This window comes from Carassius carassius, chromosome 49 (assembly GCF_963082965.1).
Source record: "Carassius carassius chromosome 49, fCarCar2.1, whole genome shotgun sequence".
Taxonomy (NCBI): domain Eukaryota; kingdom Metazoa; phylum Chordata; class Actinopteri; order Cypriniformes; family Cyprinidae; genus Carassius; species Carassius carassius.
This window is the reverse complement of record NC_081803.1, coordinates 18,381,735-18,400,148: the sequence shown is the minus strand read 5'-3', so window position 1 is coordinate 18,400,148 and position 18,414 is coordinate 18,381,735. Positions and strand designations below refer to the sequence as shown.

At 37.5% G+C, this 18,414-nt stretch overlaps 1 protein-coding gene across 3 annotated transcripts in view; it reads left to right on the top strand.

Annotated features, from left to right (window-relative positions):
• The window catches only part of aak1b (AP2 associated kinase 1b), a 30,097-nt gene extending 13,921 nt beyond the window's left edge, over positions 1-16,176 (top strand). The window contains exons 11-21 of one of the 3 annotated variants that reach the window (XM_059545388.1): positions 236-318; positions 759-1,064; positions 1,753-1,928; positions 2,067-2,287; positions 4,061-4,141; positions 4,480-4,539; positions 5,020-5,124; positions 5,753-5,854; positions 6,836-6,946; positions 7,263-7,367; positions 14,863-16,176. In XM_059545388.1, the coding sequence (XP_059401371.1) occupies positions 236-318; positions 759-1,064; positions 1,753-1,928; positions 2,067-2,287; positions 4,061-4,141; positions 4,480-4,539; positions 5,020-5,124; positions 5,753-5,854; positions 6,836-6,946; positions 7,263-7,367; positions 14,863-15,461 (1,949 nt within the window). In that variant the 3' untranslated portion in view covers positions 15,462-16,176. Of the gene's footprint in view, positions 1-235; positions 319-758; positions 1,065-1,752; positions 1,929-2,066; positions 2,288-4,060; positions 4,142-4,479; positions 4,540-5,019; positions 5,125-5,752; positions 5,855-6,835; positions 6,947-7,262; positions 7,368-8,528; positions 9,566-14,862 lie in introns of those variants that run through there. The other 2 variants (XM_059545390.1, XM_059545389.1) reach the window with 2 other exon arrangements.
• The last annotated feature ends 2,238 nt before the right edge of the window (positions 16,177-18,414 follow it).

The window sequence follows — 18,414 nt, the reverse complement described above, 5'->3', positions numbered from 1 at the left end:
TTAAGTGTTGATCTTATTCATTCAAAGTAATTATTAAAATGTTCAGTTGATCGCTGTGTTTTTCAGCTGTCAGTGTGAATTTCTTGTTAAAATGTTTTTTTAAATTATGTATGAAAAAATTTGTAATGAGTTTGGCAGAGTCCTCTTATTATGTATATTTTCTGATCATTTAAGTGTTGATCTTATTCATTCAAAGTAATTATTAAAATGTTCAGTTGATCGCTGTGTTTTTCAGCTGTCAGTGTGAATTTGGCTCAGCCAGCTGCAGCGCTTCAGTCTCAGAAAGCCCAGACGTCTCCGGTCCCTCAGCAGAAAACGGTGAGTACCTCACTGAACTAATCAAAGCCTACAGTGCTCAGTTTTTCATTTTAAATTCTATTACAGAGCAGGAAGGATGCTATGATTACAAGCTACAAGAAGTTTGGTTGACCAGGAACTGAGATAAAATTGCATAAAAGTAGTGCAGCTTTGTTTTAATTAAACGTCTTTAAATTTAATTCCATAACAGAATGCGTGTAATTTCTATGCAGCTAATTTAAACAAATGTGATGGCTAAAATTACTGATTTCCAGTTGGTAGGATGAACAAATAACCCACCCCAAACTCACTTATTGGTTGTGAGAGATGCCAATCTGTATATTAGTTTGAAGTCCTATAAAACAACTCCAGCCTTTAGATTGCATTTATTAAACTAAAGTAACAGTCACATGTAAAAGTCCCATTTATGGTTCACATCATAGTAGTTGTCTGTGTGACAGCCCATGCAGCCCATCCCTGCCGCAGCCGCAGGAGGGGGTGTTCCAGTTGCAGCTGTCAGCCCTGCCCCTCCGAAAGCTGTAGCCACTCCTCCTCCATCCAGCCCCGTCCCACCCACCGCACCCGCACGGAGCGCCCGTCGTAAGCAGGCGTCTGCGGCTCAGCAGCAGCCGGTGCCCATCCAGCCCACTGCCACTCAGCCGGCTGGGCCCCCGCCTCCAGCACAGGCTGAGCCTGCAGCGGTGCCGCCCACTGTCCAGCAGCCAGAACCTCAATCACAAATCAGCACAGAGAAGGCAGAAGAGAGGGTAATCTCCTCCATCCTGTGCATGCTGCTCTGTCCCATTTGATTCAAAGAGCTGGCAGCCTCACTCTCACTAATGATGCACCTCATGCCTCCTCATCCTTTGTGTTGCATCCATCTGTCCATCCTTGGTTTGTTTTGGATCAGCACAGATGGTTTTGATTGTTTGCGTGATGGATGTTTGCTTGTTTTGGTTTATTTGCTCTGAAAATTATCTAAAAACTGTCAGACAATGTTTTTGTTAAAATCAGTTGTATGCTTTCATTTTTGATTTACTGAAATGTTCATTTTATGGTAGGGCTGGACGATTAATCGAAAAGTAATCGAAACCGTATGTTTCTATATAGTGATGCTTTTTCAGTATTTTAATAGAAAGTAAAAAAAACAAACAGATGTAGAAATATTTTTTAACTTTTGATCAATTTAATGCATTTTTGCTAAATACAAATGCACAAATACACTTTGCTATAGAGAAAAAGTTAATGTTGGAAATTATTTCTCAGTTTTAATGTTTATTAATTATCTGCATTCATTAGCACTTCGTCAATCACATTTGGTTTTTCATGTTTCTATTTTGTTTTAATTCATACCATTTCACTGCATTTAAATTTCAATTTTGTCACACTCCGATATCTTTCATATTTTGTGAGTTCTTACTTGCTTATCCTGCTGTCCTTTCACCATCTCTTCAGCCTGCAGCCCCTGGCCTGTCCCAGACTCCTCCTTCATCCCCAAAGATGGCCCAGAAGGCAGGGCACAGACGTATCCAGAGTGATGTTACTCACAGCGCTATGTTCGGTGTGCCGGTCAGCCAGTCCACTCAGCAGCTGCAGGAAGCCACAGCAGAAGCCAGCCTTAACAAGTCAAAGTGAGAAATCTATAAATATAGAGTGAGATACTTTAATTATATAGCCTACATAGCAAGAAAAAAATGTCCTGTCAAATTTGAACCTACTTGAAACTTGATTTTTTTTTAATACTTGTTTCTCTATTTGGGCACAATTAGGTCAGTCAGCGCCACCCCATCCAATTCTCCCCAGTCCTCCCAGCAGAGTGTGTACCAGTCTGCCCAGCAGGGCAGTACTTCTGTCCCTCAAGCTCCTGCCTCAGCTGCTAGCCTGACAAGCCCCCCAGACCAGCCCACCTGGAATCCTTTCGGTGACGACAATTTCTCCAAACTCACGGCTGAGGACCTACTCAACAAAGATTTCACCAAACTTGCTGATGGTAACTTTGCTTTCTATAAAACTCTGGTACATCTTATCATTGCACAGTCTGCAGTGTAGTGGTCGACCGATATATCGCCGAGGCCGATTTTGATTTTTTTTAAATATAGGCATCGGCCAATAAGTTTTCCTGTTTGGCCGATGCATTCGAGGTGGGACTTTTATTTTGATGGTGCGTCTGACATTTATTTTGATGGTGCTTTGGACGGCAGTGCTGAACACACAGTGCTCACATTCTCCCTCATGTTCACTGTTGACGTTAACAGTTCTGTTGAAATATGGATATAAGTCTGTCTATTTATCAGATAGAATGGTTAAAAAAATATTAAAATGTTTACAAAAAGCCTTAGAATTATTGCTTTTATATTATTTGGAATAGAACGGCAAACATTATATTACTTTCTTGTTTGCCATCAGCATTCAGCAAATACGCACTTATATAATTTAAACAAATCATTGATGTCTAATAAACATTTAATAAAAAATACTGCCGTTTTCATGTCATTTTCACTGTGTGCTGTAAAATGAGTGTTACCTTGGCTTTATTTGAAAAAAACCCCAAAAAGATTAATGCACACAAACTTCCCTGAATACTGAGTGCCCTGTTGGTTACAGTGTTTAATATATTTATTAATATTTATTTGTGAAAAATACTTTGCCATTTATTTAACACATTTATATTTTAATACATTTTCAAATGATTTCATATTCCTTAAAATAAAATACTGTATTTTCCGGAATATAAGTCGCACTTTTTTTTCATAGTTTGGCTAGTCCTACGACTTATAGTCAGGTGCGACTTATTTATCAAAATTAATTTGACATGAACCGAGAGAAATGAACCAAGAGAAATGAACCAATAGAAAACATTACCGTCTCCAGCCGTCAGAGGGTGCTCTATGCTGCTCAGTGCTCCTGTAGTCTACACTGAAGACATAGAGCGCTGTTGACGGTAATGTTTTCTCTTGGTTCTTGGTTCTAAATAAATGCGACTTATAGTCCAGTGCGACTTATGTTTTTTTCCTCATCATGACGTATTTTTGGACTGATGCGACTTATACTCAGGTGCGACTTATAGTCCGAAAAATACGGTAAACTAAATTATATCGGCCACCGGCTTTCCAAGGCATCGGCTGTCAACAAAAAAAACTTAAAAAACAATACCGGTCAACCCTTACTGCAGTGCACATCCTTCTCTCTCTCTCTCTCTCTCTCTCTCTCTCTCTCTCTCTCTCTCTCTCTCCCTCTCCCACTATACAGTGGACATAATAAGAATCACCCCCAGTTTAAAATAATCACACAACACCAACATGTGAGGAAAAAAAAAAACTGAATCACTGAGTTGGAAAAAGCATCACCCCCTACTAAAATGACTTGTAAACTCAATCAGGTGTATTAAAACACCTTCTCAATGGCACACAAAGCCATTTGACTTTCATCTGTGATCAGCTGTGGTCATTTTAATAAGCTCAGCATGAAAAGAGCTTTTCCTGGAGCATTTCAGTTCTTTGTTAGTGAAACTGAAGCAAACAATCAAATATGGGTGGCAAGGCACTTTTGATAAATTTGTTTACAGGCACAAGTCAGGAGATGGATACAAAAAAAAATTCAAAGGCTTTATCAATGAGTCAATGGGAAGTAGGTTTACCTTTCAAGATGACAATGATCCAAAGCACACAGCAAAACTGATAGATGTGCAGAATTTTCATTTTTGCGTGAGCTATCCCTTTAAATTTGAAATTGAAATGATCATGAGTGTTTTTGCTGTTTGCAGAACCTGTTGAACCTCTGATTGTCACTACTGAGAGTCTTATTCCTGGGCTGGAGGCTGCAGAACCTACTCCTCCATCTTCTGGTAAGTGTACTGTCATCACTAATTTTCCTATCTTAAATTATATGATATCAGTATTACCCTGATAGTGACATCCTGGCTTCCTGTTTTTCTGTATTTGGCTATTGATATTCCATTCATGTGCCGTCAGTCTCTCTTTATTTCTGTACCATTCATGGCCTCCCTCGCTACATGATGACACATGTTCAGTACATCTGAGGTAGTTGAACTGCAGGAATCAGCAGGAGACTCCTTAAGATGAATCAAGGCTCACCAGTCCAGTCCAACTTGCTCTATTCACACTGACTGTTCAGTGCTTCTTGACCACCTTATTATTTCCATTTTCTGTTTCTCTCATACAGCTGAAAGACCTGCTGACATTTTGGGCTTGGAATCAGGAGCTGGTTTGCTAGCTGTGCCAGGTAATCCAGATATCCAAGCCAGCCTTACTTACCTTCTTAGTGAGCACCTTAGTGATCACACAACTGCAATTGTTACCAAAATACCAATGGTTTTAAATGTTGTGAATCACAAAATCTTAATGTATTATTTAATATTTTTATTTTATTTAAAGGAATTAACAAACCTGACTTTATCCTTTTCTAGTGATTTTTGAAATAAAGAATTAATAATAATATTAAAAAGTAATTGAAAGCAAAAGAATAAATGCAAATGGAAAAAAGAAACAAAATATAAATTATAATTCCATAAAGCTACTTAAGTGCTTTTTCAGATATTTTTTTAGAGTGTCACGTATTCAAGTAAAACATTCAGAAATTGGAAAAAATACAAAACGAATTATTTATAATTCAAAACCTCCATTGTCCTTTATTTTTCCTTTGTAGAAATACATTTCTGTGTTTATTCTGCCTAACTGTCTTTTTTCACTTGCTGACTTACAGAGAAACTGATAGAGGGCCTGAAGTCTCCAGATACCTCTTTCATGCTGCCTGATCTGCTGTCAATGGCTGACCCCTTTGGTAGCTCCATTGATGACACTAGAGATGGTATCAGCTTTTGACTCACTGGATGCTTGCCTCTTTTACAAAAGCTAAACTAAACACTGTCCTTTTCACTGAGACACATGACATTTTCCCCCTAAATTTTGTTATGTAATGCAGAGTAAACAATCCCTGTAATATTTGTGATAGCTTGGAATTTTGTCTTCTTGCCACATGAAATTAAACTTTAATTATTGTTTGTATAAACATTGAGAATTCAACTCACAAAAGGTTTGGACAGCTTCTAGAGTAGTCTTAGAAAAAGCTGATTTATTGCATAGTGATGGGTTTCATAAATATTGTGTATATCAAAAAGATGAGGGCCTCAGCACTGAACCCTGAGGTACACCTGTAGTTATTTATGATTTGCACATCCCTCCTTTCCAAGATGGCTCAAAGGATCTAATCATCATGTAAATCTCAAAACAGCAAAAGGAAGTTCTTCTGATGTCCATTATTGAGAGAATAGAGTCACTTGTTAAAGAAATTGTGCATGGTCCATCAGACTAAAAATGGATGTTTGATTTTAAATGTGTTATGAAAGATTCCAGTGATCTGTTTGATGATGTGGCAAATAATTCACAATGTGGCATTGTCTGTTTTCTTTGTACTTTCTTCACTCTCTTATTCCCAGCCAAAACGGAAGTGTGTTTGGAGACTCTGATTCCTGGTTTAGAGCCCCCTCAGGCTCAGCTACACCCTGTGGAGGCAGATCCAGTATCATCAGCACTGAGAGGTAAAAATATGCATTAGAAACAGACGTCTTTGCCAAGCATTGTAGCACCCTGTCAAATACTTCTGTGGATGCAGAATCTTTTCTTTGTGTGGGCCTGAGGCTATTTTCTCACATTAAAAACATCAGTATCCTTTTCCCCCACATTTTTAAGAATCTAGTATGTTTGTTAACCCTCTGGAGTCGATCCTCGCGTATACGCATTGAGGCATCTTCTCTTGATAACCCGAAAATAACTTAAATTACACTGTTTTGATCATACAGATAAGAGCAATACATCAATCAATGCAAAATTGCAGAACTTATTATAGGGGTCATGCAATGAGGAAACAATTTTCTTTTATCTTTATATATAAATTAATTCCTTGTATAATAAAACACTGTAAATGTGTGGTCACATTTACCATTGTTTCACGGACAAAAATCCAGTCATTTCAATAAGAATCCATGCAATTTCCATGGAAATTCCACGGAATTTCACCTTTGGCCAAAAGATTTCCCATTTAGATTTAGCAACGGGTTCAAATTGGTCATGCAGAATCGCTGTGCTGCCCAACAGAAAGCTCATCAGTTTAAAAGTGATTTCTGAGTGAACTGTGCTTCATATTAACAATAGACAGTGGACCATTTTTTCTGCAACATTTTTCTAAATAAACACCATAAATTTTACAATTCAAAACGCTCCATTCTATATATTAAAAACAACTTTCTGACAGATGTTGAACACATAACTATCCACATTTACATGTCAGTAATGCCCGTTTGGTGTCCAAATGGGGCAGAACAAACTTTGTTTGACTCATTTAATTTTGAGTGTCAGGAAAAAGAGTAGAAAATGGTCCTGCCAACTAAAGAAAACCCTTCACTAAGATTAAAAGTGAACCTCTGAAAATTTAAATAACATGACCCTCTGATTTTAATTTAGTTCATGTGACTTAAAGGATTTCATGTATTTCCCTGGTGTTGCTCGCCACTGTGCTGTAGACCCTTTGATTGGAGAGGACTCCATGCTGGGCTGTCCTCTCCCCTCTGGCTCCGCCTACTCTCTGGATGACTTTGCGCCTGTTTCAGGAGCCCCCTCCCAGAATATTCCAGGTACATCCAATCACTTTTTTGTTTTGCCTGCATTTATAGTTTATGCAAAGTGGTGAGGCATAAAAGAGGTAAAGAATGGTAAAACTGTAAAGTTTAATTAAAAATAAAAAATAAATATTATTATTAACATACCATATGCACTTTCTTGACATTTGTTTAGCTTTGGTAGGAAAGTGTCAGCCAGAAACATTAATGTGAGAATTTCAGGGTTAACAGTGCTGTATTTTCCTCACCCATCTTTGTCTCTCCCTGCCACCCCCCTCTTAAATTTTTTACTCTTAAACTGTAATTTGCCCCAACCCTCATCGCCTCTCAGCTGCAGACTCCTGTTTGATCTCAGGCTTTGAGCCTCATAGCGCTGAGACAGCCAATGAAGATGAATTTGACCCCATACCAGTACTGGTCTCCAAAAACTCCCAAGGTAAGCTTTGAGGAACCAAATCCTTTTTGCAAGAATGAGTGAGCAATTTGCGTCTTACTGTCATTTATAATGAAAACAAACAGTTATGCATATGTGAGAACTGTACATTTTGAGTGCATTCTTTTTGGCAGTTGCAGAAATACAGAAAAAAATACAGAGGGCAATAGAAATTCTGGATCCAGTTCCATTAACTATTCTATAAGTATTTTTGAGGAAGTAACTAGTCCTATATATGAAAAACAGTCATACAAAAACATTGTTTTTATTTAATACCATTTATTGAAGAAAAGTATGTCAATCTGTAATTATGCTTATTTAGGCGCTATAAATACAGTAAATCAGTATTACAGTTATACAAGTACTAGTTCGCAATTTATTTTGAGTCATACATGACAAAAGTACTTGAGTGTGGTTCATATTTCACAGAGTCATTCTTTTTCAAATCAGATTGCACTGGATGGTACAGACACACACACACACACACACACACACAAACATGTATATGTATTTGTTGTTGCATATAACCAATAAGGACACTGCATAAAAGAACATGTTCTTTTTATTATTTTTCTGTATTAATTCAGACAAGTCATTGTTATTTTAGTTCTATTTTTGCATTATTATAGTACTTAGTAATATTTTGAATTAGCTTCTTTGGATTACATTTATATATTTTCATTTTAATTTCAAGTTTTAATAATTTTATTTATGTGCATTGTCATAGTTTTTTAAATATATATTTTAATTAACTTTAGGTTTTAGTCATTTTAGTACTTAAACTTATTTCTTTCATTTGGTTCCTATGGCATCATGTCTCGGTTTGAATTTTTTTCCCCCTTTTATTTAATTTTATTATCTTTATTTTAACTACCAATTCAGTAATGGTGCACAAATCACTGAGGTTCTCCTAATAAATTATTAATCTCATATTTTTACATTTTACATGTGAAGGCTCTAGCTGAATCAAATATCTAAAATTCCTTTTATAGTTTGTTTGGAGAAAAAAAAAAATCAGTTTCGTAAGAGTCTCTTGACTTCTCTAAATGTTTACTATCTCTCTCTCTCTTTCTCTTTTGCTGTCCCCTTTCTCGGCCTTGTCTTAATCTGGCTGTCCTCCCTTCCCTCCTCCCCTAACCTTCCTGTCCATTTGGCCTCTTCTAGGAGGTCACTCTCGCAGTAACAGTGGCAGCTCTGAGTCCAGCCTGCCCAACCTGGCCCGTTCCCTGCTGCTGGTGGACCAGCTCATCGACCTCTAGACCGTACAGATAATTCCTGCTGTTCTGAAGATGACGCCAACCGCTGTAGTCTTCTGTCTTTAACCCTGAATCCCTCCTGCAATCTTTTGTCCTGTCCTCCACCCTCTTTTATAGTCCATTTCCCTCTTTAATCAGTTCTTCTTCATTCCGTCACTTCAGTTTCTTCCTGTTCATCACATCTTCCGTTTTATGTTCTTTCCCTGCCGCAGTTCTCGTCATCCTCATCATCATCGCTCATTTGATTTGACATAACTCGGCTTTCCTCCCCTGCACCATGATGTTTATCTCCTTGATGAGTTTGTTCAACTTTTTGTTCAACTCTGGTGCAACCTTTTTCTCCAGGCTCAAAACCTGGTTTCCTACTGTGTCCATATCTGTTGTTCCTTTGTACATGCGCACTTTCATCTGCCACACAGTCAAGAGTGAGAGCGTTGAGCTTCAAACATCAAAATTGTTCTTCTCTTCAGTCTTTAGCCGTGTCTTCAGTGGCACTCAGGAAGCTCGTCTCGTCGTTAGACTCAAGGAGTTGGCTACCTCCAGACAGAAAATAAAGTACAAATCGAAACAAATGTTTACAGACAGGCAGGTAGGCATGCAATTTATCTTAACCCAGACTGATCGCAGGGTATGAACAGATCCTAAAACTTAATGTAGAGTCATTTTAAAACTTCAAAACCTGCTAGAAGCTTCTCATTGCCATCATTGGTACTCATTCGCCATCTCATGACCTCCATACCATAATTTCTCTGTTATTTCTTTGTAAATAGCTCTATTGATGTTGTACGTTGACTTGAAACAATGTAAATTGGTGTATATCTGCAGTATGCGACCCTCCCGCCCTCAAAAGTGATTTTTTCTGTGTATAAATCATCTGGTCCAAATGTCCAGCAATTCCTTCAGAGATCTCAATCTTACCCCGTAGTATACATAATGAAATAATTTAAAATAAATATTTCATATACAGTTAAGATTATATGTGAATATGAATAGTGTTAGAGAATGAATGTATGAATCAAGTATCCATATATAAATGCAGACATGTGTATATGAAACCTATTTAAAAGGAAACTATCTCTTTGTTCTGTGTTGAAACGTGTTTGCGAATGTAAATTGTCGGTTTCATCTTCTAACGGCCAGATCGTCATTGCTGAACAAAGTCGATTAGAAAAGAGGACAATCTTGAAGCATCCTGACACAGTTTGACACCATTCGTAAACAAATCAACTAGATTTGTTTTCGGATTTTCATTGCCTTTTATTCTGAGATGTTTATCTTCAACAAAAACGGGTTGTAGTCTTGAGGGAAATGCTCTACAATCCTCAACGCCGTACGTATATAAATCATCCTTGAAACTACAGCCTGATGCCATGCTTTCTTGCACAATCCTCGTGAATCAGACGCATATCAAAGCATGGCGGTGTTTATGAATATGAAGTTAAGACATGCCTGAGGCCAATCATCATATCAGTACTTCTACGTGTGTGTGTGTGTGTGTGTGTGTGTGTGGACATGAGGTAAATAAATAGCTAGTCTTAGTTGTTGAAAGTGGTGAGGTCGTTTATCTGCTTCATTCAGACAGTTGGACCCGCAGCAGGCACCTCTGTTTCAAGCACAGGTTCTCTTTTCATTCACTGAGAGTCATAAGACTGACCCACTGAGAGCAGGGAAAATGCTCGCGTTGATGCTGTACAATATTAGCAGACTACCATTCACTGGCTGCCATACTATAGAATTTTAAGTCATTTGATCAGATCCAAAATGGGGGTCAAAAAAATGAATCTGTAAATGCCATTGAAATAAACTTGACCGTGGTTGGCGTTTCACAAGGGCAACTGCAGTAATGCTGGGTGGTCCCATAGAGATTTTGCTATACTTGCATCACTTTGGATGTATTTGCACAGTTATGAAATATTAACGACTTTTCCCATGCTGTCAAATTTGACTTATGTGATTAGAAAAATTGGAACTTGTTTTCAGTTTATTTCTGTTTGAATTTTTTTTTTTTTTTACTTGAGATTTTTATTTGATGCCAGATATACCCCAAACTTTTAAATTATATATGTGTATATATATATATATATATATATATATATATATATATATATGTGTGTATATATATATATATATATATATATATATATATATATATATATATATGTATATGTATATATGTATAATTTTTTTTTGCTCATTTTCCAACTCCCCTGGAGTTAAACAGTTGAGTTTTACCGTTTTCGAATCCATTCAGCCGATCTTCGGGTCTGGCGGTAACACTTTTAGCTGTAGGTTAGCATAGATCATTGATATCCAATGGTATTACCCAGTGCCTGAAAATAGTCCCCAGCTAACTTCCAACGGTAGCCTATTTTTAGGTGCGGCGTAATATCATTGCACCTGCTGCACCCATGTTATGGCTGCAAATTTCCTTGATTATTACGCCAGAATGAGAGTGTAGTTCCTAGCCATATCGGTCTAGAAAAACTTTAAATTTTCTGTCGATTTCGTTACAAGATGTAACTACAGAAGTCAAGTTTTCAATAGGAAAAATATAGAAACTCTTTGGTCATTTTTGAGTGAGAGGCTAACGGTCTAATCTTATTCAATGATCTATTCTAAGCTAAGCTAGACGTGCTACCATCAGACCAGGAGATTGGCTGAATGGATTTGAAAACATTAAAATTGTTTAACTCTAGGGGAGTTGAAAAATGCCTATTTTCAAAACAATTGATATGTTCTTTTAAAGCTGAATTTTCAGCATCATTAGATCACAGTGTCGCATGATCATTGAGAAATCATTCTAATATGCTGATTTACTTCTCAACAAACCATTATTATTAGTATCATCATCATCAACATTAAAGTTGTGCTGCTGGAAAGTTCAGGAGAACAGCATATATTTGACGTGATATTCTTTTAACATAATTTAAATCTTTGCTGAAAAAAACTCATAAACATGCATTTTTTGGATTTCCAACTAATAAATATACGACGACGTATACGTTAACGTGATATATAGAGGTTTTTAGTTATACCGCCCACCCTAAAGTTCTGTAAATGGAAAAATTCCATGAAAGTTTGGGATGTTTTATGAGGTGTTTTGTTTGCTTGAAGGCAGAATAGCACTGCACTTCAGCGATCCTCTGTGGAGGATAGAAAAATATTTATTGTTGGCAGTGTCAATTATGAGGTGGTTCTCTATATCCTCGCCTCTCATCTGTACAGACATTCGCAGACTCTCATGTAAACCTATGCAATCCTAAAGCTCCATCTTGTAGTTCTCAGTAGAGGTCTCTGCCCCGCGGGTAGCGTTCGACTTGAGTTGTTGTGCAAAAATCAAAGATTATGATTTTATGTGCTGTTTTTGTTCAGAGAAAAACAATATTTATGACCATGTTTATCCTCAGAGTTGGAACCCGATTGGTCTCTGTAGCAAACGCCCTCAGCCCAGTGTTAGAGCAGTGATGGGTTCATGTGCACCTTCTATTTTTGTGAAAAACATTAAACAAAGAAAGGGGTGTTAAATAAAATGTAAATGTGAATGTAAATTGTGCCAGTGTTAATTATTTATCCATTGAAACATTTTTGCACTCTCAGCAGTCAAGCAAATCATGTACATCAATGAACCTTAATTATACTATAATATAATCAGAAATTATAAGACTTTTAGTCCTTGGGAATGAAATGCATCTGACTGTTGGTAAACAGAGAAAAATGCAAAAAAAACAATTTAAATTATTTTGTACCAAAATTTATGAAGATGAGTGTCAAACAAATGCACTTGATTGTTTATTACTACTTCTTTTTTTTAAACCAAAATTTTAAGGTTTATTTATTTTTTTTACGTTTTTAGAAAGGTCAGACATTTATCAAATTTATCTATTTCTTCCTTCTGTCATAAATATCTGATCATACTGAAGGTGTTTTTCTTAGTTATCATGGTACTAAATTTGCTGGAGGTCTGGCTGACAGAGCCTTGTCTTGTCCAGGTAAGATTTCCTCGTCCCTCATTTCCTCCTTTGTCATTTGAGCTTTCGTTCTCAACACCGACCGAAAGTTCAAAAAAAAAAAAAAAAAAAAAACACCTGTGCATTTGGCACTGTAAGACTGCGGTGGAAAAAGTAAATCATATTGATTTCCACCCGAGATCTAAATGTGTGTTTACTGAGACAGTGCCCATTTGGTAAGCCAAGGATATTGCAAAATAGCATTTAGAACGCCAGGTGGCTTAAGTTAATCTTTTTTTTGACGTCTGCAGAATCACAAAACAAGAAAAAAGCATCTGCCTTTCTCCGTATTAGGGCACATTGTACAAACATTTTTTAAAGAACGTCTGTGTACCTTTCTGGTTTTATGACCTAATTCTACAGCATCCAGACCTGAATCAGCCTTTAAACCTTTTAAGTATTAATTTTTATGTTTGTTGTTATTATTTTTATTAATCAAAGTCATAAACCAACCGCCATTCAAACTAATTGTTTCACAAGCCAGTGCAGTCAAATTTGCCAGGAGGCCTGTAGGAATTTTGCAGTTTAGGAGGCTTTGATTCATTCCATTAAAATAGAATTTACTTTAGATGAGCTCTTAAAGCAGGGAGTTCATAAATAAATTCGAGCTTCGGTGCAAAAGCAGCCTAATTTGGTATTGTGCTTCAGGCCATGCTTTTTCCATTGGCATTGCAGATCACAAATAGCCGCCTTCAAAGGTGCGATTAGCTGCACTTTTGAAGATTGTAAAAGCCGTTTCTGCTGCTGCTATATGCAAATAACCACTTTTGTATTTGGCTAACCTCTTTTCATGTGAAATGTGTAACATCCTAAATAGATGATTAATGTTGGTGGTCATGTTAGTGTTCACATTGTTTGTTTGGACATCTATAGATGTTTCTTTGAATAGTCTAGTTGGACTGATGATGGAGGTTTTTGTAAAAAAAACAAACAAAAAAAAAACATATAATTTTTTTTTTTAGCAATAAAAAGACTAATGCTATATTAAAAACCAGTTGATTGGTTAACAGTATCCTTATTCTATATTGTGAAAATTGTAAAAAAGAACAAGTCCTCTTATAATTTAGTGAAAAAACAAATTGACATTAGATTTTTTTTGTCTATTGGACCAACGGTTTCTTATATTTTTTTTCTTATTATTAATGTATATTAGGGTTTTATGTTACATCTTATGTTTGTAAATGAATGTTTATTGCATTATTTTAGTATCGTGTGTTGACAAGATGGTGTTTATTATTTTTTGTGCATGATGTTGTGTGCCTCTTATTTATTGGTATTCACCACAGCTTGTGGAAAAGCTACTTGGGATGAACTTTGATTCATCATGCGTCTTTCTCATTTCCACCAGTTTTTTCTGATTTGTCAGTTTATTACAAAGATAAAAACATTTTAATAATTTGGTAGATTCAACATTTTCACTGTTTTTAATTAGATAGACAGTACGTTTTATGACTTGCCATAAATTTGCATTCTATTTGTAAGTCTTAATGTTCCTAAAAACTTTTAAATAGTTGTTTTTATTATTTTTATTCATCTTTGTCATAAACCAGCTGTCATTCTCTTTAAAAACAAAGCATTTCACCAACCAGTCCTGTAGAACTTTCCAGGATGCCTGTACTGTAGCTATTTATTTACTTTTTGCCCCCGTAATTTTTACTGATTTTTAATTTTTTAACAGTGCAAGCATTCTCCCCTTTAATTTTTGTTTTTAAAAGTTCCCTCACAGTCACTACCTTTATCCCTTAAACCTCAATGACATATTTCAACATAAAAACAGTGTTCATGTTCTCATGAATGAATTATAAAGGCTCGTCTACAAGTCCATACAGTACATCAGAATGGTAATGCATTTTATTCAGCACTCCCTACAGTGTCAGACCTATATTGGTAATTGAAATTATTGCCCTTTGACTTGACTACTTTATCAAACAGCTAATAATGTGGTCTTAATGTCACCCAAACCATGTTCCTGTTTGCCATCTCAGACTGCTAATGATATGAAAAGTCCCACTCTGCAAATCGAGGAGATTGGTTAGCTGTATGTTAAAGTAGGAAACTGAATTTCTGAGATTGTCTTTGGTACACCACAGTTTTAAGGAGAAAATGCTCAGCAGTGGTGTTGACTGATAAATTTGCACATGGTTTGTCCTTTAACCATCAGATAGACATGTAGACATTAAAAAACTGATGACCACAAGGAGTCTTTAATTTGTTTGAATTTATTCTCTCTTGCAGATGATCTGCCTAACATCAACGGCTATGATTCTTCATCAGGAGCCAATAACATCCAGTGCTCAGATGTTCCTGCAGAGGAAGAAGAGGTTCTGCATGCGAGCAGTGGTTCAAAGCTTCTACTGCTGGACTCCAAACTCCTCAACACTACAGCTCTCAAACTCTCGCCATCGTCCTCCCCAGACATCTTCTCAAATGCCCCATTCCCTGGATGTGGACGAGATGGTAGGGACATCTTCACCGGCGCTCCATTTCCTCAACTTCAACGAGTCCATCCGCAGCCTGATGTCTTCCTCCAGGCCCCATTCTGCAGAAGGAATGATCCGTCTGGACCGCAACATCTAACGAGGTGCACAAATGGCAACGAAATTCTGCCCCATCCACCGGTGCACAGTCAAATCCGGTTTCCACAATGCGTCGAGGCTCCGATGCCCCAGCAACCCATTGCAGCCCACCGCGTGGTCTCCAGTGTGGGGCAGCAGGCGGCCGTGAGCTCAGTCGCCGTTGGACCACTTCACTCCTGGATGGTAGGTGTTCGAGCAGTGATGGACCCCTTCCTGGCAGCCCCCTTCCAACCTCGGGGCCCATTGGGAAAGCCTTAAGGTTTGAGAATATTGTGCCGTTCCAGTGCTAGTTATATCTGTGGTGGAAGCAATCCTGGCGTAGTCAATCATGAGACGACTACCTCAGTCCTCGTGACGCCATCTGGCATCACCGCAGCACTTTAGCTTACCTTCACTACGATGTTCTTCCTCTGTGCATCGCTCCACCAGGCATGAAGAGAGCGATTTCATCTTTTGATTGATGTAATGGTCTATAATCCACGTATATTCATCCAATTTCTTTTTGCAATGGTTCATGCATTATTATATATATATATATATATATCATACATAGTATTAATAAAAGATGCAAAATGTGAAAATGAAGGAAGTTTGTTGCTTTCAGTTTACTAGTTTACAGGGAGCAGCTGATGGAACTATTCAATGGTTTTTAAGCTTTTTGAAGAACTAACTACCTTTTTGAGTCTCAAAGCTGGAAGAATTTCCAGAACCTGGTGACAGAATTGTGTTGAGGCCTTATGACAGGTAAAAATAGCTGGAGAATCACGTTTCTTTTCCGTTCTTGTTAAACCCAAGGTACTGTGCGTTCTAAGCTGGACTGGAATGGACTGTAAGTAACTGACGGTCGCATCCACACCATCTAATGCAGTGAAATCATCGAAGCACTTTTACGATCTGTAATAGTGCATATTGTAGTTTTGCTATATAACAATCTGCTGTATATTCACTGTGTATTATCTGTATGATAAATCCATTCTGTTAAAATGTCTTGTTTTTGACTGTTCCTTCATAATTTAATCATCCCTTTCTGAACACCTGCAGGACTTACAAGCTATAAAATGGCTATAACTTTTGAGCAGAGTGACGTATTAACATCAAACTGGATGTTACCCCTATCTGAGCTTGCATGAAAAAAAAAAAAAGTTGGGGTGCTATTATAGGACAAAAACTTAGTTTTTAACTACACAACCATTTGTCTGATTGACTTGAAAATTAGCATGAATGACTGTGTCCAAAGTGCCATATCTGTCTATAAGGCCATTCATGTATCTTGAAAAAACATGGCTGTCATTGGGCAAAGAACTTTGAGCATCCATTAGATGAGGTAAATGAGGCAGATCGGAAAGTAACTCCGTTTGACTCGAGGCCCTCATGGTATGTGAGAAATTGGTCACATTTTTCAATTGTGTAAACAATTGTACAGTCGTGGCCAAAAGTTTTGAGAATTACATAAATATTGGAAATTGGAAAAGTTGCTGCTTAAGTTTTTATAATAGCAATTTGCATATACTCCAGAATGTTATGAAGAGTGATCAGATGAATTGCATAGTCCTTCTTTGCCATGAAAATGAACAATCCCAAAAAAACCTTTCCACTGCATTTCATTGCTGTCATTAAAGGACCTGCTGAGATCATTTCAGTAATCGTCTTGTTAACTCAGGTGAGAATGTTGACGAGCACAAGGCTGGAGATCATTGTCAGGTTGATTGGGTTAGAATGGCAGACTTGACATGTTAAAAAGAGGGTGATGCTTGAAATCATTGTTCTTCCATTGTTAACCATGGTGACCTGCAAAGAAACGCGTGCAGCCATCATTGCGTTGCATAAAAATGGCTTCACAGGCAAGGATATTGTGGCTACTAAGATTGCACCTAAATCAACAATTTATAGGATCATCAAGAACTTCAAGGAAAGAGGTTAAATTCTTGTAAAGAAGGCTTCAGGGCGTCCAAGAAAGTCCAGCAAGCGCCAGGATCGTCTCCTAAAGAGGATTCAGCTGCGGGATCGGAGTGCCACCAGTGCAGAGCTTGCTCAGGTATGGCAGCAGGCAGGTGTGAGCGCATCTGCACGCACAGTGAGGCCAAGACTTTTGGAAGATGGCCTGGTGTCAAGAAGGGCAGCAAAGAAGCCACTTCTCTTCAAAAAAAAAAAAAACATCAGGGACAGATTGATCTTCTGCAGAAAGTATAGTGTATGGACTGCTGAGGACTGGGGCAAAGTCATATTCTCAGATGAAGCCCCTTTCCGATTGTTTGGGGCATCTGGAAAAAGGCTTGTCCGGAGAAGAAAAGGTGAGCGCTACCATCAGTCCTGTGTCATAACAACAGTTAAAGCATCCTGACACCATTCATGTGTGGGGTTGCTTCTCATCCAAGGGAGTGGGCTCACTCACAATTCTGCCCAAAATCACAGCCATGAATAAAGAATGGTACCAAAACACCCTCCAACAGCAACTTCTTCCAACAATCCAACAACAGTTTGGTGAAGAACAATGCATTTTCCAGCACGATGGAGCACCGTGCCATAAGGCAAAAGTGAGAACTAAGTGGCTCGGGGACCAGAATGTTGAAATTTTGGGTCCATGGCCTGGAAACTCCCCAGATCTTAATCCCATTGAGAACTTGTGGTCAATCCTCAAGAGGCGGGTGTACAGACAAAAACCCACTAATTCTGACAAACTCCAAGAAGTGATTATGAAAGAATGGGTTGCTATCAGTCAGGTTTTGGCCCAGAAGTTGATTGAGAGCATGGCCAGTCGAATTGCAGAGGTCCTGAAAAAGAAGGGCCAACACGGCAAATACTGACTCTTTGCATAAATGTCATGTAATTGTCGATAAAAGCCTTTGAAACGTATGAAGTGCTTGTAATTATATTTCAGTACATCACAGAAACAACTGAAACAAAGATCTAAAAGCAGTTTAGCAGCAAACTTTTTGAAAACTAATATTTATGTAATTCTCAAAACTTTTGGCCACGACTGTATATTGAACCATTACTTTGATTCATATTACAATTTGTCAAAATTTGCCACTTTATTTATTGTGGCACCAGATTTTACAATGATGCCACGTTGATTAGAGTGAAACCTGAAAATGTTATAGCAAAGAGACTTTGCAGTAGCAATTATCATTTATATATACTTTTTTCAAAAAAAAAAAAAATATATATATGTATATGTATAAATATGTATATGTATGTATATGTACAGTCG